The 26,292-nt window shown below is 37.1% G+C and overlaps 1 protein-coding gene across 1 annotated transcript in view; it reads left to right on the plus strand.

Annotated features, from left to right (window-relative positions):
- GRB14 (growth factor receptor bound protein 14) overlaps positions 1-25,823 on the plus strand; it is a 124,500-nt gene extending 98,677 nt beyond the window's left edge. Inside the window, exons 6-15 of the mRNA XM_052664145.1 lie at positions 3,118-3,255; positions 8,290-8,400; positions 8,592-8,687; positions 11,566-11,664; positions 14,782-14,862; positions 21,571-21,687; positions 21,778-21,850; positions 21,982-22,069; positions 24,285-24,378; positions 25,677-25,823. Coding sequence (XP_052520105.1) covers positions 3,118-3,255; positions 8,290-8,400; positions 8,592-8,687; positions 11,566-11,664; positions 14,782-14,862; positions 21,571-21,687; positions 21,778-21,850; positions 21,982-22,069; positions 24,285-24,378; positions 25,677-25,823 — 1,044 coding nt within the window. The remainder of the gene's footprint in view (positions 1-3,117; positions 3,256-8,289; positions 8,401-8,591; positions 8,688-11,565; positions 11,665-14,781; positions 14,863-21,570; positions 21,688-21,777; positions 21,851-21,981; positions 22,070-24,284; positions 24,379-25,676) is intronic.
- The last annotated feature ends 469 nt before the right edge of the window (positions 25,824-26,292 follow it).

Genomic DNA, 26,292 nt, shown 5'->3' on the forward strand with positions numbered 1-26,292 from the left:
TCCATTATGTAAATATATCACATCTTTATTCATTCATCTGTCAGTGGACATTTAGGTTGCTTCCATGTCTTGGCTGTTGTAAATAGTGCATCCATGAACATTGGGAGGCATGTATCTTTTCCAATTATGGTTTTCTCTGGATATAAGCCTAAGAATGGGCTTACAAGATCGTATTTTTAGTTCTATTTTTAGATCTATTTTTAGTTTTTTAAGGAATCTTCATAATGTTCTCCATAATGGCTGTACCAATTTGCATTCCTACTAACAGTGTAGGAGGGTCCCCTTTTCTCCACACACTCTCCAGCATTTATTATTTGTATACTTTTTAATGATGGCCATTCTGACCAGTGTGAGGTGATACCTCATTGTAGATTTGATTTACATTTCTCTGATAATAAGCAATGCTGAGTACCTTTTCATGTGCCATCTGTATGTCTTTGGAGAAATGACTATTTAGTCAGATCCATATTTATATATGTCCAGATTTTGGATGTTTTATCTTAAATGACTAATTTTTGATGGAGATAAAGTTGGAAAAGAATAGGAAAAAGCAAAATCTAGATAAACAGTTCCCTAAGTCAATAAAGACCCCATCACTATATTATTCTTTCCAGTTTTGGACAATTGTCAAAGGATTTTAAGTGTATCACAAAAGGAAATTTGCAGAGTTTTTGTTCTGTGACATATTTAAAGACTATGTTAGTGTTTGAAAAAGTCAAAATTTCCAGTAAATTGTAGACCCTTTACAAACAGATATTTATTATTAACTTTTATAATAAATGCCCTTAATCCTATTTGTGATAAAATATTTAGCAATTCAATGAAATACTATCTATGATGGAAATAACTGAAATATGAAATAGCTGAGTTAAGAATACTAAGTATTTAACATTTCCTTAGTTTTGCATCTGTTGGGCATTTCTTCCAAACTAGCTATGGCTTTAGGTGACCATTTTCCCAAGACATTTGCAGTACAATAAAAGGTTTCAGGTATTTTATGTTTGATACTATACTTGTTAACAGGTTAATGGTAAGCAGTATCTTTATAATGGTCGCTGTTTGATCTAAACAGCAGGCATCCTCGAATCCACTCAATATTCTCTCATCTTTAATGAAGAAAACTTTTAATAGTTCCAGCATAGATATTACTTTGAATATATTAATATTTGAATATATTGGTAAATACACTGAGGATCACAGATTTCTTTTCTGTGGGCTTTTTATTTTTAATAGGTTATATTTCATTTTTTGCTTCAAAATATTTTAGAGATATGATTGCTCTCGAGATTTCTCCAAAAGCTACTTATATGCTAGTGGGTTTTCACAGACACCCCATGAAATGTTAGGGTGAATTGCAGTGGAGACAGTGCCCCAGGACCCCCGCTCTCATGCCTCTTAATACTTTGCATTTGGATTATGAGAGAGTGGTGGATTGGAGTTCTTCTGCCTCCTTTCCCATATTCTCCTATTATTTAGTTATACTGCTTTATGTTAGATTATAAAAAGAAAAATCGTAACTTTGGAATCAGATAGTCCTGTATGTGCCCCTGACCTCTTCTCTCCACTGAGGCAATGTTTCCACTTTTTAAAACGTTCCTTCTTTTTCTAGCGTGACCTCTGTGACTCCCTTTTTAAAATTTAATTGGTTTGGTTTAATAACTTGGAAAGCACTCGAACTAAAAAACCTACTTCCCTGTTTTGCATGTCAATTAATTAATATCTGTGGCTCATTAAATTAAAAGTTTTTTTTTTAATTTACTTAAAAAACATTATCTACTCTCAGTATTTCCCTGAATAGCCTTTTAAAAATATGTCACATTGTTTTAGATAATGCTTTCTCTTAGTTTCAGTTTTCCTACTTTGCAGTAGTTTATTCATAGAGGTTTCTATTTTCTTGTTTTAATGAGACACTAATGCATTTCCACTGTCTAAACTAAGGATGCTGAGCACAGCTACTTTGAGCTAGTCCTTTTCATTCTCCATTTCCTGACTGACACATGCCCTCTGTCTCAGTTACTTTTCACTGGGTAGTAAACTAGTCCAAACCTTAATGGCTTAAGTACCTACTCACATTTTGTCAACAGTTTTGTAGGTCAGGATTTGGAAAGGGCTTAGCTGGATGGTTTTCTGAGGCAGATTGACTCCCAGAGGGGTTATGGATCCACTTCTAAAATGGCTTTCCACTGTGTGTGCCTGGTGCTGCTTGGCACCTCTCCATCACCTCTCCCTCTCTCTCTCACCTCTCCCCCACCCTACATGGTGTCTCATCCTCCAGGGCTTTTCCAGTTGCATTGTGCTGCTCACTGTACAGCCATCTCAGGGTAGTCCAGTTTCTTACATGACAGCTACCTTCTAAGAGTTAATGAGTGAAAGCTATCAGGCTAGTTAAGGGACAGAGGGTTAGAATCAGCAGTGTGCCCCTCCCACCACATCCTTTGGGTCAGAGCAGTCACAAGTCTTGCCCAGATTCAAGGGGGTGGGGAAACTTCATTTATTGGTTCAGTGGCAGGGTAACATTTGCAGAAGAGCTACTGTTGCAATTCTCTTTGGAAAACACAACCTGCCATACCCACCCACAACTGAGAACCATAGAGAATGAAGAAGAGATTATTTGCTTTACCTTCATTGAGGAGATGAATTTGGCTCAATTTCTTATTCACTGAATAATAGAAGTCTGGATCGTGGTCTTACTTAGACTGTAATGAAGTTGAAGTTGATAGGTCAATCTATAATCTCAAGGGAAATCACCAAAAGGGATGAAAAGATACTCTGGTTTCTCTCCAGATCTTATAAATCTTTCACCTTTTATTAAAGAAAGAGATGAAAAGTATCAAGATGAAGTTGAACTTTTCAAATGGACATTAAAATAGCTTATAATTTTGGTGTTTGACTAAGTACTGATCACTTAGAATATATATTTTGTGAGCATATTTCCATTTGGAACTTGCCTCAGGGTTTCAGAAGACTGATTTATTTTCTGTGTATATATATCCTGATGTCCATAGTGGTGTATAAGTGATATCTGTGCTGTTTGAAGGTGCACATTTCCATTTGAAGTATAAAGCTACAGTATCATTGATTCAGAAACTGTATGAGAGTGTCTAATTTTTCTTCCAGATGTTTCTAAGTTCAAGCACATATCCTGAAATCCATGGCTTCTTACATGCAAAAGAACAGGGAAAGAAGTCCTGGAAAAAGATTTATTTCCTTTTAAGAAGATCCGGTTTATATTTTTCTACTAAAGGGACATCAAAGGTAAATTGTAATATCAATGATATATTATGAATTATATGGAAGTTGTAAGTTAAAATGGACTTTACTGTGTTTTATTTATTATTTTATTACATGGTATGGTGTGTTTTTTTTTTAAGATGCCAAACATTTGCCATAACCTGTTTAAAAACTAATTATTCAGCTTTATTTTCCACTAGATTCAATATACGTCCTTTGATGGAATTTGGAAGCTCTTGTTTCAGTATTACATTCCTTGCCCATTTTTCCCCCACTCTGAATCTACCCCCATTTTTCTTATCAAGGCTGGGATTTTGAAGCCCATCAGAGTTCACATCTTTTCTTTTTACCCAGGTTCATATTACTGACCTGTTGATGTTGAGCAGTTAATAACACTTAGCTGAGTCTGTAACTGCTTACTAATTCCTTTGTGTGTGTCAGTTTTGCCTCCTCACATAGACTGTAAATTCCTAGAGGAAGTTACCGTGTTATGATCAGATGGATGTATGTGTTTGTGTGTTTGTGTATGTATACCTATCTATGTATACAGTTACATAGACATAGCTGTGCTGATGTTCCTACACACACACAGAATCACATATGCATATAATTCCCTTAGTACTACCACTAGGTAGTCTGTTTCTATGTAGTCTAGTTGTTGCCGACTATGCCATATGCCTGCATTTTGTGTCTTGATATTTTATGCGATGCATAGATTCCTTGTAAGTAAAACTACTTTTGAGAGTTTTCATGGGACTCTATGTTCATGCATCTGTTTTGTCACTGACAACATTGTTGCTTTTTTATGGGTAATCTGTCATTTTTCTCTGGCTCTTATTCAAATTTTATTATCATCTTTGGTATTTAGTCACTCCTGGCATTTTTCTTGGTATGTTCAAATATATTCTGCTAAACCTGGCTTGATTCTCAACATATACATTCAGTCTGCAAATTCTTGTTTTTCTTATATGCTGAAGATGTTCATTATTTATTTCTCATTTTCAATATTTGATACTTTACCTTGTAGTACTGTTTTCTGTCTTGGCCAGTCGTGGCTCTAGGTGTCCCTTTGTTTGTGGCTGCCTCCAGTCTCTGCCTCTCTCTTCACACAGTCTTCGCCTTTCTCTGTGTGTCTCTGATAAGGACACTTGCCGTGGATTTAGAGCCCACCCAGATAATCTAGGAAGATCTCATCTTTAGATCCTTAACTTAATTACATCTGCAAAGACCCCTTTGCAAAAAAAAGGAGGTCACATTCGCAGTTTCTTCAGGTTAGGACATGGACAGATCTTTTAATTGTGGGTGGAGAGTGAAATGATCAGGTTGTAAGAAGATTAGTATGGCCATAGGAAGCTTAAAAAGTCAACTAGAGACAGAAAAATGAAGAGGGGAAGGGAGCAGGGGAGATGGGGGGTAGTGAGCAGGGAAGGGAGAAAGAATGATTGAGTTGAGGCATAGATGCTGATTAGTGCTAATTAGATGATCATTTCATTAATCAAGGATCTAACCTAGGATGAGCAGTGGAGAGAGAAGAAAGGGGTCGATGTAAGATTAAATGGCAAATGGCCAGGCTTTGTTGACAGTTGATATGAAAGAAGAGGAAGCACTTAATGTTCTTAGAGAAGGACATAAAAGGAAAATAAATAGAAAATGATGAAATAAACAGGAATAGGAGATTTGTTTCAAGGTCACCATCTTAGAAGAAAGATAATGATCTTAGTTCAAGATATATTGCATTGATGATGAAGCATCAAATGGAAATGCCCAGAACACAGCTAATGATGGAGACTAGCTATTTGGGCAGTGGTCCTAACAGGAGTTACGGAATTGCAAAGAAGTAATGAGACCATATTTTCCCCAACTTTTCTTGCGTGGCTTCCTCACTTCTCGGATACACAGTCTTCCTTTGTTGCTATTCACACGCTGGTGCACAAAGACTTTCAGGTGTTTGTGTGTGTATGTGTGTTTCTTTAAGGTTTAAGTGGTAGAATATTTCATGGAATAGAGCTCTACTTAGTAACCCATTCCTTCACAGAAATCTTTTATGTTTACTTGTAAGTATGTATAGTTTGACTACTAGTATTCTAAGCCACCAGGGAAGCCCCATTCTATCTTACAGATGCATTTAACTTTTCTTGAGGATTTAAGCCTAGTTTTCAAATTTTTATATTGTAGATAATGTTAAGATGAATAATTACCCATTTTTGTAATTAAGATTTTAGATTTTTCCTTAACCTTTGTAATGAACTTTCTCTTTTCCCAGTGTTCCTAATGTATGAAGTAATATATGAAGTTAGTTTTAAACAAATGTGTATTGGACCATCTTTTTACTTTTAACATGGGAGAAAAGTAGATTCTAAACCCAGAATCTAGATGTTTCTTTCTTTCACTGTCTTTCCAGTGATTCTTCACTGGAAGATATGATAGTATTTACTCAGTTCCTGAATTCTTTAATTTGTTTCTCATGAAGATCCACTGCCCATTATCTTTTTCTTTCACCCGGCTCCTTCCTTTTCCTACCTATTACATAATAAGACAGCTCTTATTCTACCTGTTGGAGCCATGCTCTTATCCTTGCCATGGTTCCCCCTTGGCTGGATGGCATTACAAGTATCTAACCTCTATTCTCAGCTCATACTTTAGCTCTCCTCAGCATGGTGTCTGACTTTGCTGGGCATCATACATAACAGCCTTCTTTCTGATGTTTATTAGCTAAGTCGTGTCCAACTCTTGAAGAAGGAAATGGCAACCCACTCCAGTATTCTTGCGTGGAGAATGGACAGAGGAGCCTGGGGGTTGCGGCGGGGGGGTGGCTGTAGTCCATGGGGTTGCAAAGAGTTGGACACAAATGAAGTAAACTTAGCACACAGCACGCATGTCCAACTCTTTGAGACCCCATGGACTGTAGCCCACCAGGCTCCTCTGACTATGGGATTTCCCAGGCAAGAATACTGAAGTGGGTTGCCATTTCCTCCTCCAGGGGATCTTCCCAACCCAGGAACTGAACCTGCATCTCCGGCATTGCAGCAGATTCTTTACCTCTGAACCACCAGGGAAGCCCAGACTTCTCTCTAGCCTGTGCTTAATGAACATGTGTTCTGTAGTTTATACATGAAAATAATTTTACCTTCTCCCTCAAAAAAGGAATTCCATATATTAGATAACCCCAAGGATTACGACCTTGATACAAATCATGTAGGTTGTCTAAAGTCTAATATGGCATACCTGCCTGGCAAAGTGACCATTTCCTTCCCTTTTTCTATGAGAAGGGTCTTATTTATTTTACTTTGTGAAGATGTGGGCTGCACGGGAGTTTGGATAAACGCTTTTGCAAGCCTTGGAGGTATAGCTGTGACTTACATTTACAGAGAAATATCTAAGTACCCTGCTGTCCACCTCCCCCCTTAGGTACACGTGTACATGCATAGCTTTGCTAACCATGCCTGCTCAGCCTGCAGTCTTACAGTGGTGTAAGCCTTGATACGTCTGCACTTCAGTTCAGTTCAGTCGCTCAGTCATGTCCGACTCTTTGCGACCCTATGGACTGCAGCACGCCAGGCCTCCCTGTCCATCACCAACTCCTGGAGTTTACTCATACTCATGTCCAGTGAGTTGGTGATGCCACCCAAACTAGGGGAACAAAACTCAGGAGAAGAAGCTGATCATGCCTCTTATGGCCTTCCAGTATTTCTTGAGTTGCCTTTTTCTCACATCCAAAGAACTCAGCTACACTGACTTCTACAGTATCAGTGGGCAGGAATGGTTTTATTGTATCTTCATAGAAATCAGACATTTATATGAGCAAAGTTTCTATCGAGGAATACAGTGTTAAAGGCCATGCCAGTGACAGTACCTTTCTTCCTCCTCCTCCTTCTCCCATCTCCCAGGACCCTAGACTGGGTCTCTAACAATTTTCTTTTCTGCTTCATTCTTCCATGGAGTTGGGAACTGTATTCATTCATTGGGTTAAAGTGCCTAAAGGAAAGTGACACAGAGAAACAGTTGCGTACAACAGAAACTCTTGATGGGATAGCCAGCCTACGTCCAGTGACTGAATTTTTTTGGATTTGGATTTGAATGGTTTGCTCAAATTGCTGAATGTTCTGCTTTGTCTTTTTGTTTTAAGAGTACTACTGCTTCTCAAATTTCAGTGCATACAATCACTTGGGTTGTTGTTAAACTGTAGATTTTGGTTTTGAATCAGCAGATGTGGGGTGGGCCCTGAGATTTTCCATTTTTACTAAACTCCCAGGTGCTGCTGATACTGCTGGTCTGAGACTGCTAGTAGCAAGATTTTAAAGAACAAATGCATTTTGCTCAGTTTTGATTATACATTCAACCCCAGAATTAAGCATTTCTCCAAGCTATTAACCTATCACAGAAGAGTATGACCCAGATTTCCCATGACCAACTCTAAATCTCATGGCTTTCCCAGAGAAAAAATAGCCCTTCATGATTCCGTTTTGCCTTGAAAATCATACACATTCCATGGCCAGGTAATTTCCCTGCATTTATCTGTACAGGTTCCCTTGCAAAAGAAGGTAGTCTTGCTGCCTGTTTCACTGCTTGCTGTGGTGTGTGAGGCAGTGTGTAAACATGAGGAATGATCATTTCTCAGTGAAGCAGGGATCATCATCTGCTTCTTTTTGCTTTTACTGCTGCAGAAGCTTAAACCACCCTTCTTCCCTTTGAGGAACTGCGATTATTTGAAACCCAGATAAGGAAAACATTTTCAAAAACCGTTCTTTGCTCTCTTTCTTCTTTCCCTCAGATTCCTTGAAGTGGTGGTTAAAGTGAGTCATTTTAAATATGGGGATTTATTTTTTGGTATATTGGAAGTTAAACTGTAAACAGGTCGCCTCTTCTTAAATTAAATAATCTCATATCCAGCTCCTGGTTATCTGAGGATATGGTGACTTAGTTTTCCTCTCCTTTTGTTTCTATGACATTATTTGAGGTAATGTTTACCAAGGTATAAATTATATAATATAATAGAAATACAAAAGGTAGTGTAAAATATATGTACCCATTTCAACACACACATGTATTTTTTTTAAGGAACCACGGCATTTGCAGTTTTTCAGCGAATTTGGCAATAGTGATATTTATGTGTCACTGGCAGGCAAAAAAAAACATGGAGCACCGACTAACTATGGATTCTGCTTTAAGGTACAGGCTTAATATTTTGCTAGATGAATAAAGCAAGCCTCAGCCTTTTAGGTAAGCTTGAGTTTCTTTTAATTTCTTTTAAAAAGAGACAGCTTTCTCTTATATATAGGAGAATTTTAGTGGCTTTTATTTCAACAGGTGTTACCTTCAAGATATGCATTAACGATAAACAATGTGCTGTGGCCTTCTAGCCTAACAAAGCGGGAGGGCCCCGAGACCTGAAAATGCTCTGTGCAGAAGAAGAGCAGAATAGGACGTGCTGGGTGACCGCGATTAGATTGCTTAAGGTAATCTCACTGCAGGTGTGAATTTCTATTAAATGCTGGGAGTGCCATCAAAGTTTGAAAATGGCTGTATTTCAAAACTCAGAAGACTCACTCTGAATTCGTGTGTTTTTGTGAGGAAAAAGAAAAATAACCACCACCATATTTATGTATTTTATTTTTTATCTAAAAGATAAACATTTCCAGAGTAGAGTGGAATAGCCTAATGCATTTATCTTGTGTGTGTGGAGTCTTCCATATTTAGAAATGTTCTGATTTTTGTTTTTCGGTAAGACTGTTACATATATAGCCAGTAAAACTGACTGAAATGTCTCCTGTCTGTTACTTAGTCTGCGTTTTAAAAACATTGTCATCAATTCGAAGTAAAATGTATTTTAAAATGTGCCCACCTGGATATGTTTAATGTAGTTGTTTTATATTTTATTTAAGTATTGTGTGAATTGCTTTTTAGTTTAATGCAAATTATTTTACAAATTTTACTATAGCTGTATTATTCAAATATTCGCCTTTGTGCTAAGTAAGAATTCTAGCTTCCATAAGCAAAATTTATTGGCAAACATTTTGACAAGGAGTAAGAATGTTCTGCAAGTAGGTAGGGAAGAGAGACACAGCTGATACCTTCCTGGATGTATAGAAAGCACATGTATTTTCAAAACTTGTATGCTAGTAAATTTAGCACAACTTTAAATTTATAATCATAAAACATCACCCATTTCATTTTAAGAAGGGCAGAATAATCAGGATCAGAATTAGTGGTGGTCATACCAGGCTTGGAGGAAAGTCTTATGTTCTGTCCTTTTCCTTTTTTTTTTTAATTGAGGTAAAATACACATAATATAAAATTAACCAAATTAACTCTTTTTAATATGAACAAATTAGGGGCATTGAGTACATTCAAAATATTGTGCAACTGCCACCTCTGTCTAGTTCCTAAACATTTTCTTCACTCAGAATGAAACTCTGCCCGGTAAGCAGTTACTCCCAGCCTCTGGCAACCATGTTTTGCCTCTATGGATTTACCAGTTTGGATATTTCATACAAATAAAAGTGCCCGGCTGTCTCAGTCAGTAGAGCATGTGACTCTTAATCTCAGGGTCTTGGGTTCAGGCCCTGCATTGGGTGGCACATGTTGTTGGGCATCCCCAGTAGCTCAGTCAGTATAGAATCTGCCTACAGTGCAGGAGACCTGGGTTTGATTCCTTGGAGAAGGAAATGGCAACCCACTCCAATATTCTTACCTGAAGAATCTCATGTACAGAGGAGCCTGGGAGGCTACAGTCCATGGAGTCACAAAGAATTGGACATGACTTAGCAACTAAACCGCCATATAAACAAAATCATACAATATGTGACATTTTGGATCTGGCTTCTTCACTTAGCATAATTTGTGTTTCATTCATGTTGTAGCAGCTTGTATCTGTACTCTGTTATTTTTATGGCTGAGTAATATTCCATTGTATGTGTATTGTTTAACATGCACATATATGTTAAATAAACAATTTGTTTATCCATTTATCCATTTGCAGGTATTTGGATTATTTCTACCTTTTACTGTTGTGAATAGTGCTGTTTTGAACATGTCTATACACATATTTATTTGAGTAACAGTTTTTATTTATATATATATATATATATATATATATATATATATACTTAAAAATGGATTTGCTGGACATATGGTAATTCTGTGTTTAACATTTTGATTAATTGCCAAAATGTTTTCCTCAGAGGCTAAACCACTTTATAGTCCCACCAGGAATTTATAAGAATTCCAACTTCTCCATACCTTATGAACACATATTATTTTTAATTTTTTTTAAAAAAATAGTCATCCTAGTGGGTGTGAAGTGGTAGGAAGCAAGTGTTTAAAAGTAATTTAAAGCTTTTGGATTAACTGTGAAATTTTCTTCCTTTTATGTTATGGCAGAAAGTTACTATGGTTACCTTTTTATTAGAAATTTGTTTGTTTCTCAAACAGTCTATTGTCAAAATGGCTGTCATGATTTTTATTTCAGCAAATCTTAAAAGTATTAATTCTTTGAAACCCTCATGATAAGTAGTCACTACTCACTTCTATGTTGCTCTCATTGTCATAAAATGTAAAACAAACAAACAAAATGAAAAAGAGAGAAGTACTCTAGGTGTCTTGGAAACCAACCAGTCAAGGCAGTAGTAACTTGGTAACCAGAGACACGCATTGGAATCACAGGAGGTGCTTTCTGAGGTTCCGTGTGCCCAGCTGCATCCTCGGGGATCCTGAGTTAGTGATTGAGTTCCAAGTGTCTGCCTGATTAAGAACCACTGACTTCATCCAGGCCCTCCTTTCACAGATAAAGAAGCTGGCACTATTTGGAAGACTTTATTCTATCACAGTTATGGTAGAGAAAATATCTTAAGGTCTCTGATTTTCTCTCCCCTTCCATCAGAACTCTGGAAGTCTAGCTAGGCTGATTGAGGAGATACCTTCCAACCTTGTTTAGCAAGACTTTCTCCCTTCTCATGGGCTCAGATTCAAATACCCAACACAGAAGCAGGTGGTAAACCCACTTCCTTTAAAAGTCCTTCAGTAACTCTAACATGCCATTGATTTTATTAGGATGCTCCATTATTTTTATGTAACTAGAAAGATAATAATTGTGCCAATAAAATTATGATGTGAGGTTTTACATCACTTATAATTTTTATTTTCATTTGAGTATTTAGATTTATTTAGGCCTATAGTCAGTTATCAATTTTATGTATGTACACACACGCACATACACACACACACATATATATGAAATAAATTAGTTAAGGTATTCATGAAACTTCTTCATATTCTAAATCTGACTTTTCTGAATCATTTTCATCTCAGAGTCATGGATACTTATATTTTCCACAGATAATCCAGCTCTGTGCCTTCAAGAGCTTTGGGGAGGCATATGAGTGCTCTGCCATGGTCTTTGAGGTTCTTTCTAGCCGCTGGCAATCCCTTTGCAAGGTTTGATGCTAATGACTTTTTAATCCCATCAATTTTAGGCAATGGCAAGTTGCTTGGTCCATAGTGAATATAAGATGCCATAGGTTATAATACAGATTGTTAGTCTAAAAGCAGATGTATTTCTGAGAAATGATATACTGAAAGCTTTGTTCTTTTTATATCCAGAATGCTCAGTTTCTGGAAGATTGTGCCTTCTTATCGTTTAACTCTTCTCAGTCTCTCTCAAGTCCCAGATGCCCAGTTTAAAGAGGCTGTCTTGTATCAGTTTTCTATAGCTGCTGTAACACATTACTACCAGCATAGTGGTTTAAAACACAAAATTATTGTCCTTCACCTCTGTCATTCAGACATCTGAAATGGGTCTATTGGCCTAAAAAGGTGTCAACAGGGCCCCATGCTCTTTTGGAGGCTTTAAGGGAGGATCTGTTTTCTTGCCCTTTCCAGCCTTTAGAGACTGCTCATGACACCTTCCTCCATCCTTAAAGGCAGCAATATCCTGCTGAGTTCTTTCCATGCTCCCTTTTTTCTGTTTCTCTCTTCTGGCTCTGGATAAGGACCCTTGTGATTACACTGGATCTAGCAGGATCATCTAAGACAATCATGTCATTTCAAAGTCAGCTGATCAACACCCTTAATCGTTATCTGCAACCTTATTTCCCCTTTGCTGGCTAGCCTAGGAACCTACTCGAGTATCCTTGCTTGGAGAATTCCATGGACAGAGGAGCCTGGTGGGCTACAGTCCATGGGGTCGCAAAGAGTCGGACACGACTGAGCGACTTAACACACACACAGTTAGCCTGATGTATTATATTCACAGGTTCCAGGATGTGGACATATATAGCCCTTTATGCTGCTACCACATCCATGTTCCCTGTTTGTTTCAATTATGGCAAAGCTTTTCCAGATGAGGCTGAAAATACAGGCCAGCATCAGTAAAGTCCTTTAGCATGGAACCAATGAGAAACCACCATGGAATCAAACAGGAAAGTGATATGATCTGTTTTACATTTTAAAATAATCAGTTACAGGAAGCCCGGGCCTGCCAGCACAGACACATTTGAGACTGTCTAATAGGGGACTGGCAGCTTGTTGTCAGTGAGATACTAATTTGATCCCCATGGCTGGTGCAGCTGGGCTCACCTAGGGTTAGAGCTAGCTTTTGATCATCTCCTTTGGTTGTCTATTGTATTATTTCCACAGTTTATCAGCAAGGAGCAAGGGAAGACTAGTCTATGTTATATTGGCTCAACCAGAAGTACCCTTTTTGTTTCCATTATATGCTGTTTAGTAGATATAGTCTCCCCCAAGAATTTTGGCCTCTTGCTTTATTTTCCTTTCTTTATCACATATACATGTAAACTCTTCATGTAGCAACAAACAGAAATATTCCCATTCTCTTTGAAAAAATTCCATTTCCATATAGAATCAGAAAAAAATCAGAGACTTAGAAAAGGGGAGATTTGTTCATGTAGAGTGTCCCAGGTACATGGTGTCTTTCCCCCTTTCCTTCAGTTAGAACCCTTTGACATATTTTGGTGCCTTATGTGCCCCTCCATAGGACAGGGAAATATTAAGGTGATCCATGCCCTACCCCTTGACCAGAGTTAACTGCCTACTAAAGACTTTCAGCAGCACAGAGGCAACTTCCTAAAGCCAGGGGTACTGGGGACAGAACGTCTTTGAAGAAAACAATCTTATTAGTAGATGGCAGACTTTTCCCTGCAGGTGAATAAAAGGTGTTTAGGCAGCACGTACTTGTGAAAGTGTTGGTTGGAGTCTATTATATATTCTTCAAAATGAACTTGACTAGAAATTAAGCTCCTTTGTCTTCTTTTTAAAGTCATGGTATGCTTAGAGTTGATTTAAAATAAATTTCATTAGATCCTATTAATGTCAATCAAACCTTAAATTAAAAAAAAACTTTTAGAAGTTGGGAAATAATTGGATAAAGAAGTCAACACAGAGAATTTTAAATGACTCTGGGTTTGTATTCATATTAAAAGCAAAATCTTGAAAACAGTGACTTCCCTCGCCCCCCTCTGACTTTCTGCCTAATTACCAAATATATCCACATTGCTGGAATTGCTTTCAAGAAAATAGTTTTTAATAGAGAAATAGCTCTGTTGGAATGTTTAAATGAAATTCATCCTAAGGGTAATAACTGGTTTCCATGGTCGTTTCAAAGTCTTTTACATAGGACCTACTTTTAAGTTCATAATGGCTCCATGAAATGGAGAGAATTATAGAGGGTAGCAGAAAAAAAGGATAAACCTATCTGTTCCATTGGTTTCTTCCTTCCTTTCTTTTTTTTTTTTTTTAAGGGAATAACTTAAATCTAAGGGGTTGTCTTCCAGTTTCAGATGAGGGCTCCTGCAAGATGTTTGGCCATGGCAGTTGACATTCTTAGTGTTTCTCAAACTAATAATCCCATTATAATCCAGACCCACTTTCTTATCGTAGCCTGGCAGTCTGGTTCTTATGATGCTACCTCTTGAAAGTAAAGATTGTGTAGTTATCTACTGCTCTTTACATTGTATGCCATGACCCTTTGTCTGAAATCAGCCTGATGCCCCACCATTTTGATTCCCAGAATTTAAAGTCAAAAATTAAACAATGGCCTAAGAGTGTTGTTACCAAAGGATGGTACAGTGCCAGGAATCTTCAAAAGACAGTGTAATTCATCAATCAGTCATTGGAGAGTTATGGTAAATTTTACCCAGTTCTGTTTAAGATGTGTGTCAGATTCTTAGAGTCTTTGTACCATAAACTCAGGAAGACTTCCCAAGTGAGCTATCTTATCACTAGGTGATATACCACTCCACATAGTTATGGTGCTATCGACACTAAGAATAATGAGTAGGAATGTCAATTCCAGATCCTTGTATTGTGAGCTAGAACTTCAGGGTGGGTCTCAATAAAAACCACGCTTTTAAACTGTCCTATTTAGAACGTAAAATTGTATCTTTCAAAATTTTGGTTGCTTTGCTTATTTGTTTTAATGAAAGCCTGTAGTTTTCATTTTTTATATTGATGTATAATGAATGAAAGTATTTATTTTCATAAGTTATGCATGTGGTAAAAGTGGTGGGACTGTGCTTTTATTTATTTATTCTGCAGTATGGCATGCAGCTGTACCAGAATTACATGCATCCATATCAAGGCAGAAGTGGCTACAGTTCTCAGAGTATATCTCCCATGGTAAGGACCAAGTTTTTGAACCTACGTTTAATTTTATATTTACATTACATTAATTTGCAATCACGTTACATTATAAATGTACATTACAATACATTTCCTTTTTTTGTTGTTTTGTTTTGGTCAAGTAAAGTAACTTTTGGACAGCTTCTTACCATGTTATATTAAACTATTTGCTTTTGGATCTTATATGAGTACAGCCTATGTGATAAAATCAAATAGTGGGGCATACATTAAGTAGTCACTTAAAATAATGTTTTATGTTATAGAAAAATTTTAAATATTTGAAAGAATTATGAGAGTCATTGTGTGTCATTACATTGAGGATTAGATCTTAAGATATTTTATAGAACACTGTCCTCGAGAGTGTAGATATTTCTTAATTATTGATTTGATTATAGGTTTATTTATTTAAATATTAATTCTGGGATTATCATAGCCTGTGACTTCTTTTGCATTCTGACTTTCTAACAATAATATTTTTAAAGTTTCAGGTCCTTGAAAAACATACCGCTCTCCAGGAAACCCAAAAGATGCAAGCCAAAATATTGGTTGTGCATTACATTAAGACTAGCACCGCTTCACAAGTTTATCCTAAATGGCACTTGGATATTTATACACAGATACATCTTTCCCCGTCTTTGGGACCTAATTTTAATTTCCTGTGCATTAACAAGAAATTTATTTTTGAACTTAAAGTTTATGTTCTGCTGTTTTTGCTTGTGCTCTTGACTGTTGAGTATATTGGAAATTTGGACGTATGAGCTTGTATGACAAATCAGCTAACATGCTGCATTTACACTTAGGTTAAAACATGCTTTTCATGGCTGTGACCAAGGGAGGTGCGTTTTCGCACACGGTAACATAGCAGATAAAACGCTCAGTTCTAGGAATGAGGCATGAAATAATGTCGATTATGTATCCTGATAGACTAATATGGAAAAAGAATTCCAATTCTGTAGTTATGGTGTTTAAGTTAAGGAAGAGTAACTTTTCATTTTTTATATCTATTACTTTTTAGCTCTAAAATAAGAAAGTAAGGAATGTAATGACTTTTTATAAAAGCAGTAGCTTTAAGGTGAGAATTTTTATAATTTGTCAGCTTACCCTAATCTTTTAATTCATGTATATATGAATAATGAATTTTATTATCTTAATCCTTTTCTAAATCCTTCTAAATTTCTTTCAGAGTCTAAAGTTATTACGATGAGCATGTTAATAGCGGCCATGATTTGGAGGCAATTATTATTTAGTATCCTCTTAATCATAGGGAAAAAATGCTATAAAATAAGTCCTTTCCAGTCTCATCATTGTCATTAATATGCAAGTATAGTATTATTCTTGCTTCTTTCCATTGAAACTGATTCTACTGTTGATCAGTAAATCTATGACAGTTCAGTTAATGTAGCTTTATTTGTTCAACACCTTGTATAAGAAAAGACACTCCTTGAGTCTTGAATTTGGCTGTAAACAGGAGTTCAAGGACAAGAGGTTTAAATCTCTGTGATGAGGACAAGGACCTAGTCCTGTATGGCAGTTGACATGAGCAGACAAAATGGCATCTCTACTCTTCTTAATTTTCATGAAGGAAACCTAGAAGATTGGGGAGGCATTTGTGTTTACTTTGATATGTATACAGAATCCCAGAATAATTTCTAGATGAGAGAACCAGTGACCTCACCTGCCTCTGTGGGTTTTCATCAAGGCAGCATGTTCAAGGAACAGCAGGAAAAACTTTGCCTACTTTAGTTATAGTTTTAAGGGACAATATTGTCTTCTTCTCCAGGGATTCATTTTGAGAAGGGAAATGAGAAAAAAATTATCATACCATAATGAACATCTTAACTATATACAACACACAGTAGCTACCCCATCAGGCTTTGAAGGGAGAATCATCAGCAGATATTTCAAGAAGCAGATATTTAGTCTTTTTTTAGGACAAAAAAAAAGAATTCATTTAAAGGAACATCTATTAGTTAAACCCTGGCCAGAATGAGAGGATGGGAGAAGCAAATCAACTGAAGTTCTTATGTATTGTTTCCCATATTTGACCTTGAGCTAGACATTCCAAATTGCATTTTCTTCCCTGTACCTCCCATCCCGTGGTACAGAAAATAACCTTAGATAGGGTCTGTCACTCTTTTTACCAAGAGTGTGACTTTGGTTGAGACACTGCTGTCCTGCAGTATGAAATAAGGCAGGGTGGCGTGTGATCTGTAGAAATGATTACACTTCTGATGTCCTGTGGCTCTGTATGACACTGATGGGAGGACACTATCTGAGGAAATTCTGTGCCCTCTTACTATGGCCTGCACTGCATGTTTATGTGAAAGTCAGTTGCTCAGTCGTGTCTGACTCTTTGCAACCCCATGGACTATAACCCGCCAGGCTTCTCTGTCCATGGAATTCTCCAGGAAAGAATACCGGAGTAGGTTGCCATTCCCTTCTCCAGGGGATCTTCCTGACCCAGGAATTGAACCAGAGTCTCCTACATTGCAGTTCTTTACCATCTGAGCCCCCAGGGAAGCCCTGGAATGGCAGAGACTGAGTAGTTAGCTAGTTGCTGCTTAGTTAAGCTGCCTGAAAAACATTTCATGGCCCAGCCTCACTCAAAAGGGTTTGGATCTGATCTCAAGGTTGATCTGGATAATGGAGGGTGTACTCAAGCTCCTTCTTTCTTAAAGAGAGGCATGCTGTTAAAATCAGGGACTTTTTATTTTTGGGGCTTGGCCTGTTTATCCACCACGTGGAAGAGCTAGAAAAAGGGACAAATAGTTGAGAAATACACTGATTCTGAATGTTAACAATGTCGCTTTCCTATGTGAAAGAAATTGAGCTGAAATTGACCTTTTGGTTCAAGTCAGATTTTGCTTCACTTCTATTTCTTTGTCCACCAAAGGTAAACTATTAATTTTTCATCTACCACCTGCCATTCAGTAGAAAACATTTGCTCTATTTCTATGTGTTCCCCTAGCGTAGTTAATGTAGCAAATGAAAATACTTATTTGTATTGTAGACTCCCTACTTAAGGTCAAGTAATTATGGAACAGGGGATCTTGTTTTACATTTCAGCCTGTCATACTATAGGGAAAAAAATGAGAAGCAAATTAAGAACAACTGCTTATGTTTATTTTTCTTTCCTAACAGTATTTTTATGTTATCAGAGTCTTGTGATTAGAGAGGCCATCTTGGCATGTGAAGACAGAGAGGTTATACGGATAAAGCTATCATTATGATTGAGATTAGTTACTCTGTGGCTTGGGCAGGTAGAAGCTTTTCAGTAATGTCGACAAAGCAGAAGTATATCCGACTGGTCCACAACCCAGCACAGAAGATCATGGGGTGAGAAAGGCAAAGTAAGGTGTGACAGCAAATAGAGATTACAGAGACAGCGTCTGTCTGGAAAGAGCAGCTGTCAGTTACAAAAACTCCTGTAACAAATGAAAGATTGCATGCTGGATCTCCACAAATAAAGATGAGCCATAATAAGATTGTGGACCACTGCAGCAAGGTTTCGAGAGGAAATAATCAATGCTGACAAAGTGGGATGTGTAATGCAGAGATAAATGATCCCCCCTCCCATTTTTGTATGAACCAGGTTTTGTTTCAAGCAGACGTTTGAGTAGAGTCTGTTAGACGAAGCAGGATATGGCAGAAACCATGTGGACAGAGAGGCAAAATGGCCTTAAGCCAGGAGTCTCCAGGTGTATGTTGGCTCATCCTTTACCATGAAAACATTTTTTGTGGTGTGTGTGTGTGTGTGTGTGTGTGTGTGTGTGTGTGTGTGTGCATGCACCTCAGTTGTGTTTGGTTCTTTGCAACCCCATGGACTGTAGCCCATCAGGCTTCTCTGTCCATGGAATTTTCCAGGCAGGAATACCAGAACGGGTTGCCATTTCCTTTGGGGGATCTTCCTGACCCAAGAATTGAGCATCTGTTTTGTCTCCTGGGTAGGCAGGCAGATTCTTTAGCACTGGCTCCATCTGGGAAGCCCATTTTTTGTATGTTGCTCTTCTATTAATGACCAGTGGGGAAAACCTATTAAACGTTGCCCATGCTGGTTTATGGGCTTCCTAGTTGGCACTATGGTAAAGAACTCACCTGCCAATGCAGGAGATTTAAGAGACATAGATTTGATCCCTGGGTAGGGAAGATCCTCTGGGGGAGGAAATGGTTACCCGCTCCAGTATACTTGCCAGGAGAATCCCATGGACAGAGGAGTCTGGTGGACCACGGTCTCACTTCAGTTCAGTTCAGTCATTTAGTCGTGTCCGACTCTTTGCAACCCATGGACTGCAGTACGTCACGCCTCCCTGTCCATCACCAACTCCTGGAGCTTACTCAAACTCATGTCAGTGGAGTCGGTGATGCCATCCAACCATCTCATCCTCTGTTGTCCTGCCTTCAGTCTTTCCCAGCATCAGGGTCTTTTCCAAAGAGTCAGTTATTCACATCAGGTAGCCAAAGTACTGGAGTTTCAGCTTCAGCATCAGTCCTTCCAATGAATATTCAGACTGATTTTCTTTAGGCAGGACTGGTTGGATCTCCTTGCAGTCCAAGGGACTCTCAAGAGTCTCCTCCAACACCACAGTTCAAAAGCATCAATTCTTCACTGCTCAGCTTTCTTATAGTCCAACTCTCACATCCATACATGGCTACTGGAAAAACTAAAGCTTTGACTAGATGGACCTTTGTTGGCAAAGTAATGTCTGCTTTTTAATATGCTGTCGGAGAAGGCGATGGCACCCCACTCCGGTACTCTTGCCTGGAAAATCCCATGGACGAAGGAGCCTGGTGGGCTGCAGTCCATGGGGTCGCTAAGAGTCGGACACTCCTGAGCGACTTCACTTTCACTTTTCACTTTCATGCTTTGGAGAAGGAAATGGCGACCCACTCCAGTGTTCTTGCCTGAAGAATCCCAGGGACACAGGAGCCTGGTGGGTTGCCGTCTCTGGGGTCGCACAGAGTTGGACACGACTGAAGCAACTTAGCAGCAGCAGCAGCAGCAGGTTCATCATAACTTTTCTTCCAAGGAGCAAGCATCTTTTAATTTCATGTCTACAGTCACCATCTGCAGTGATTTTGGAGCCCCCCAAAATAAAGTCTGTCACTGTTTCCATTGTTTCCCTGTCTGTTTGCCATGAAGTGATGGGACCAGATGCCATGATCTTAGTTTTCTGAATGTTGAGCTTTAAGACAACGTTTTCACTCTCGTCTTTCACTTTCATCAAGAGGCTTTTGAGTTCATCTTCGCTTTCTGCCATAAGGGTGGTATCATCTGCATGTCTGTGGTTATTGATATTTCTCTCAGCAATCTTGATTCCACCTTGTGCTTCATCCAGTCCAGCGTTTCTCATGATGTCCTCTGCATATACATTAAATAAGCAAGGTGGGAATATACAGCCTTGATGTACTCCTTTCCTGATTATATACCAGTCTGTTGTTCCATGTCCAGTTCTAACTGTTGCTTCTTGACTGACATAAAGATTTCTCAAGAGGCAGGTCAGGTGGTCTGGTATTCCCTTCTCTTTCAGAATTTTCCACTGTTTGTTGTGATCCACACAGTCAAAGGCTTTGGCATAGTCAATAAAGCAGAAATAGATGATTTTCTGGAACTCACTCGCTTTTTCAATAATCCAACAGACTGTGACCTATAGGGTCACAAAGAGTTGGACACAACTGAAGTGACTTAGCATGCATGCACATGCTGGTTTTGGATATTTTGTCTTTTGGAGAGGTTTAATTCCTGTAAACCGAGTGTCACTTGTAATCAGAGAGTTTGACAAGTGTTTTTGTTTTTTTTTTTTAGGATACATTATTTAAGATGACATATTCTTAAGAAAGATGGTTATGAATTAGAGTCCTAAACAAAAAAAAAATAAAATAAGGTCCATGTTCTGGGTGTTTTATTTTCACAATCAGAGACTATGAATAAAAAAATAATTGGCAAAGATGACTTTCTTACTTGTTTAAAATTATGTTTATTTAACGATGTCTTCCTTTTCTATTGGTTCTTTCATCATTCAGACTAAGTTTTGCAACTCTCATTTTGCCATGTTTATGCCCATAAGATGAAAAAACATTCACAGACTAAATCATAGAAATTTTAATATTATGGAGCTATCAGAATTATTTCATTAAATTTCATTTTCTAAGTTAGAGGAAAGTTGATGTGATAAACTTTGAAAATACATGTTGGTTTATTATAAAATATGAGTACTGTTTCTTTCTAAAGAAGTAATGTAAGTCAATCTGTTATAGCTTTAGTGTATCTTGAATCTTAATAAAAGCTGTTTTTATAAGTAGATAGATTTAACATTTAGATAATCATTGATGAATTTCAAAGCACAGTAAAGAGATGAATTTGGAAGCAATGGATATTTTTAGCCATGTGAAGGGTTATTTTTTTTGTAAGTTGGTTTTTTTCTGCTTAAATGAATACAAAGATACAGGGTTGCTTTAGGAGAAAGATATATTTACCTTGAAAGCTATTAATCTCGCTTAATTCAGTGACCTTAACAAATAACTGTGTAACTTACTTAAATTATTTTATAGCATCATTTCCTATTCAATATGTATTGTTAACTTTTTAATTTCCTGCTAGTTACCTTTGGAACCATATCCTAAAATGGAAATGTATTGCCAGCAAAGAACTGAAAGGTAACTTCAAAGGTATTTTCAAGGTAAAAAAAAAAATGTGCTTTTTTCCAGAGAAGTATATCAGAGAATTCCCTGGTAGCAATGGACTTCTCAGGCCAGAAAACAAGAGTTATAGAAAATCCCACTGAAGCCCTTTCTGTCGCAGTTGAAGAAGGACTAGCTTGGAGGGTACAGATTAGCTTCATGTTCTTCAAAATTTTATGATTTGAATTTGTTTCACCCCGAAAGTTGAAACTTGTTCCCCACTTCCTTATGCAGAAAAAAGGATGTTTGCGCCTGGGCAGTCACGGTAGCCCCACTGCATCCTCACAGAGCTCTGCCACAAGCATGGGTATGTCTGTGGCCAGCTGGGTGGGAAGGTTGCATTTAGATGCAGTCACTGAGGGGCCAGGGTCAAAGCACATGTCATTAGACTATGATCATTTCAAATAAATCTTGTATTACCCCACTTTATTTCTTCAGCTATCCACCGGTCCCAACCATGGTTTCACCACAAAATTTCTAGAGAGGAAGCTCAGCGATTGATTATTCAGCAAGGTCTAGTGGATGGGTAAGTTAGATTTTGAATAGCACTGATTTTTGATTTCTTCTATAATCAGTAATTACTTATTCAACACACAGAGAGAGTTTTGATTTCAGCTCAATAAAACAGAAGTGACTTTGTGCTGTAAGGATGGTTGCCACTGGATCCTAGTAATACCTAGACAATACCTGTTACGTAGTGGCTGCGTAGTCTTTGTCCATAAAGAAGACAGTTGAATAGGATTCTCTGGTCTTAAACAGTGGTAATTAATATTTTCCCATTCTGTGCATCTCAGATATTAATTGATAGGGGAAAAACTGAACACGTTTTGGCGTGTCAGCATTTTGGTTTGAATTGATTAGTATGATGGCAAAGTATGGTTTGTGTCATGACAAAACCACATCCTACAAAACCACGAACCACATCTTACACGTTACACATTTTTGTAAGTTTGATGGAGGGTGTGTTAAAGTAAAAGTAAAGTAAAAAGCTGTTTCTTATGTACTTAGACTACTTCATCTTTTTCTGTGTACATCCCAGTTCTTTCCTCTAAATTTTAAGTTTCAAGTAATATAAACCTATGAAAATAGTACTTTTTGACTTATCTCATGTTATCTTTTTGTGGGATACCATAGAAGACACAGGAGAAGCAGAAAATTTATTATGCAAGATTTATGGTCTAAAGAATTTTATTCTTCTCAAATTACTCAATGTTACAGATACTTCCTATAATATATTATTAGCTGAATTTTATTCCTAAATGCAGTACAGATTAAGGAGGTTGTATTGAGGTTTGGATGGGAAATAAAACCAGCATCAATTTAAACAAGTGGTAATGGGATCTTATATCTTCAGGGGTTGGATTAAGATGATGGCAAGATTTCAAGCTGATTTAATACAGACATTTGAACAAAAATGCGTTTTCATGTAGAAGATTATTAATAGCAAGTCATCATTTCAGTAGACTCTAAATAAGAAAACATTTCAATATACTCTGCATGGAACTAGATCTTTTTAGATTAAATCTGAACAATCAGCAGAATTACCATGTGATAAGACCAATAAAAGAAATAAATCACAAAGGATTGTCAAAATATTTTGGAGGATTATAATTTTCCTTATTTCTGAGCCCAGTTTTTTGAATTGAATGACATAACTGCATAAAGAATGACAGTATCGTTATGTTTTACGTTTTTTAATTTTAAAAAATTGTTTTTGGTATTCCTTTTGGAAAGAGGTGATGCTGTCAGGCAGTCCACTAGGTGGTAGTGTTGATCCACTCAGGAATCCGGAATGGGGAGCGACTTAGAACTTGACTGACCAGGGAAACTCCCTTTTGTCCCATCTCCCAGAGATGTAATGTCAGAATCACACAGCACAGATGAAATGGTTAATCTTGTCAGATGCCTGTGATGGCTCACATTTGGCTGTCTCTTTCCCCAGGCACAGTGAGATTAGTATTGGAGTCACCAGTGGGGACTGTTCCCACAGTCTGTTTGCCAGCAATTAATACAAAGACGGTGATGCACTGAGTTGCCAGTTAATAAGAATCCACGCCTGGCCACATTTTTCTTAGGCCATTAGGACATGTCTTGTTTTTCTAGCCTGTTATAGAGACTTTATGCTACCTTTTTCAAGGTTGAAGTAAATGTTGTTTGGATGTTTCTTTTACTAAAAATATTTTGCTCAAACATTTAATAAATGATTTCAGGATTGATTTTTTAGAATATATTCACTTCTCAGTTTCAGTTGTATGTAATAGTAGGAACCAGAGTTAAAAAAAAAAAAGGATCCAGTATAGAAGTGTGGGTTTAAAATTTTTTAATTCTAAAAATTTTCTTTCTGCAGGACCTTACATGACCGAGAAGTAACAATATGCTAATGATTCATTCTCTGTACCAAAGAGTTGCATATGATTACCCAACTTCCCAATGGAAAAAGGACTTGGCAATAATTGTTGATGCCAGCATAGCTTTATATTGGTTATTGTGAGCAAAAAATCTGACAAATGACTGTGTATTTATACTATTAAAATTAAATTCATTCCAATGATAGTTTTATAGTATTAGAGTATATCATACCATATTGTTTACCATGTTGGATAATCCCATCATTGAATACACAGTAAAGGAAAACTCTGGCTACATTTAGAAATATACTTCCTGGATTTGGTATAGGCTATATTTCTATTAAATCCATGAATAAATATAGAAAAATATTGAAATTCCTTCTCTCTCTTTAGAGTTTTCTTGGTACGGGATAGTCAGAGTAACCCCAAAACTTTTGTACTGTCAATGAGTCATGGACAAAAAATAAAGCACTTTCAAATTATACCAGTAAGTATTTGTGATTTCTTATTCGTGTATTAGAGATGATCTTAATGCATAAGCTTTTGGAGACTTTAGTTTTCTTTGGTCCTTTTATTAAATATAATATGGGAGCTTGTGCTTTGACTAGAGTTAAGTATGGCAGAAATGGTTTTATGAGTCTGAATTAATATAAGAAATACAGGAATTGTAAAAATTAAATTTCCCTTTTCTCATGAAATATGATTTGGTAATATTGTATAGACCCCATGCCACCTATTATTAAAAGGCCACTGAAAATTCTTTCTCCTGAAATCTACTAGTGGTTCTTTAAAAACCATTATTTTAAAGCACATTCTCCTCTCTTGTCCCAAAAATGTTTTTTTGTAGTTTTGTTTATAATCATCATTATGGATAAATAAGCAGGTGTTGTAGCACTGGAGATCACTATTTAAACTATTCTGAACACCTTTTAAAATGTCATTCTGCTTCCAGGTGGCACAGCTTGCTTTGAGATTTTGTTGTTGTTATTGCTTCTGCTGCATATGTGTGTGTGTACGCACATGCGTGCATGTATGTATGCATGTAGTCTGTGTATTAGAACCAGATAGTGTGGAACAGAGATCCAGTCTACTTTCAAGAAAGTATTAACATGAAATTGCTGAGTTGCTAGTGTTTTCTTTTTTCAAATGAACTCTTTTTGAAATGATCCAATCCATATGAAGTTTCTTCCTGACATTTGATTATGTGAGTGACATCCCGGGCAAATTATGAATTGCTTAATGCCCAAAGATCTCAATGCAAAGGGAAAAAGCAAAACAAAACAAAACAAATCAGCCTGTCATTCCATTAACATAATGTTTGACTGACGGCTCCAGAATCAATTTACTGATACAAATTCTGGTGGATATTCATTTTTAAATATACAAAGTGAGGCTTTAAGTAGACAGCAATTAGAAATGGAAATTGTGTTCTGAGGGTAGGCATACTAAAATCTTTTGTTTCCTCTTACACTAAATAGTGCAGATTTCTCACTGTGTACTGTATTGATGCAGACTTGTTCTGCTATTCTAACTACAGAACGTTAGGAGAATTAAAGATACAGGAAGTAGAGCCACACTGCTTACCTTGGGATCAGATGATATTTCCTTTAAATGAAAGTAAAGTTACAAAAGAGAAGTGGATGTGCCAGAATCTTCTTTTCACTGTCCTTTAGTACTATAAATGTGTGAGTTTTGGCATTTAAAGATGCAGTGTGCAATAGAACATGATTGACTTTCTGAGTAGTTTTTTCCCTTCTTACTGGTTTATTGTTTTTCCTGTTTCAGGTGGAAGATGATGGTGAGATGTTCCACACCCTAGATGATGGACATACAAGATTTACGGATCTAATCCAGTTGGTGGAGTTCTATCAACTCAATAAGGGCGTTCTTCCTTGCAAGCTGAAACATTATTGTGCTAGGATTGCACTTTAGCCAAACGAGAAGTGACTTGTTAAACTGTTGAGGAAAAAGAACTCAAGAAAAAGACCATAAATAAGGGTGAAGGCATTGCCATGGTGAAAATAATCTATTTCACCTGCAATTACAGAAAATAGTTTGTACGTGACAAATAATTCAAGATTTGGATTGACATTACCTTCATCATTTAAAAATTCATTAGTTAAAATTAAACCTCAGAAAAAAATGATTTGGTGTGTTCTTGTGTGATTTTATATAATTATAATATTTTCTTCAAATATGCATAATTTAGACATCTTTCTGTCCTTATTTACTATAGCAGCATTAGAATTCTCAACCACAAAATGTGAAAAAAATTTGAGGCTCAGAATGAATTATTTGTGGACTGAATTTCAATTATACTACTGTTTTTATAACTTAAGAAGTATGATAAAAATTGGAGTTATCAATTAAAAGAAGCTACTTGAAACCTGTTAATAAAACT

The sequence above is a fragment of the Budorcas taxicolor genome, chromosome 2 (assembly GCF_023091745.1).
Source record: "Budorcas taxicolor isolate Tak-1 chromosome 2, Takin1.1, whole genome shotgun sequence".
In the NCBI taxonomy this organism is placed as follows: Eukaryota; Metazoa; Chordata; class Mammalia; order Artiodactyla; family Bovidae; genus Budorcas; species Budorcas taxicolor.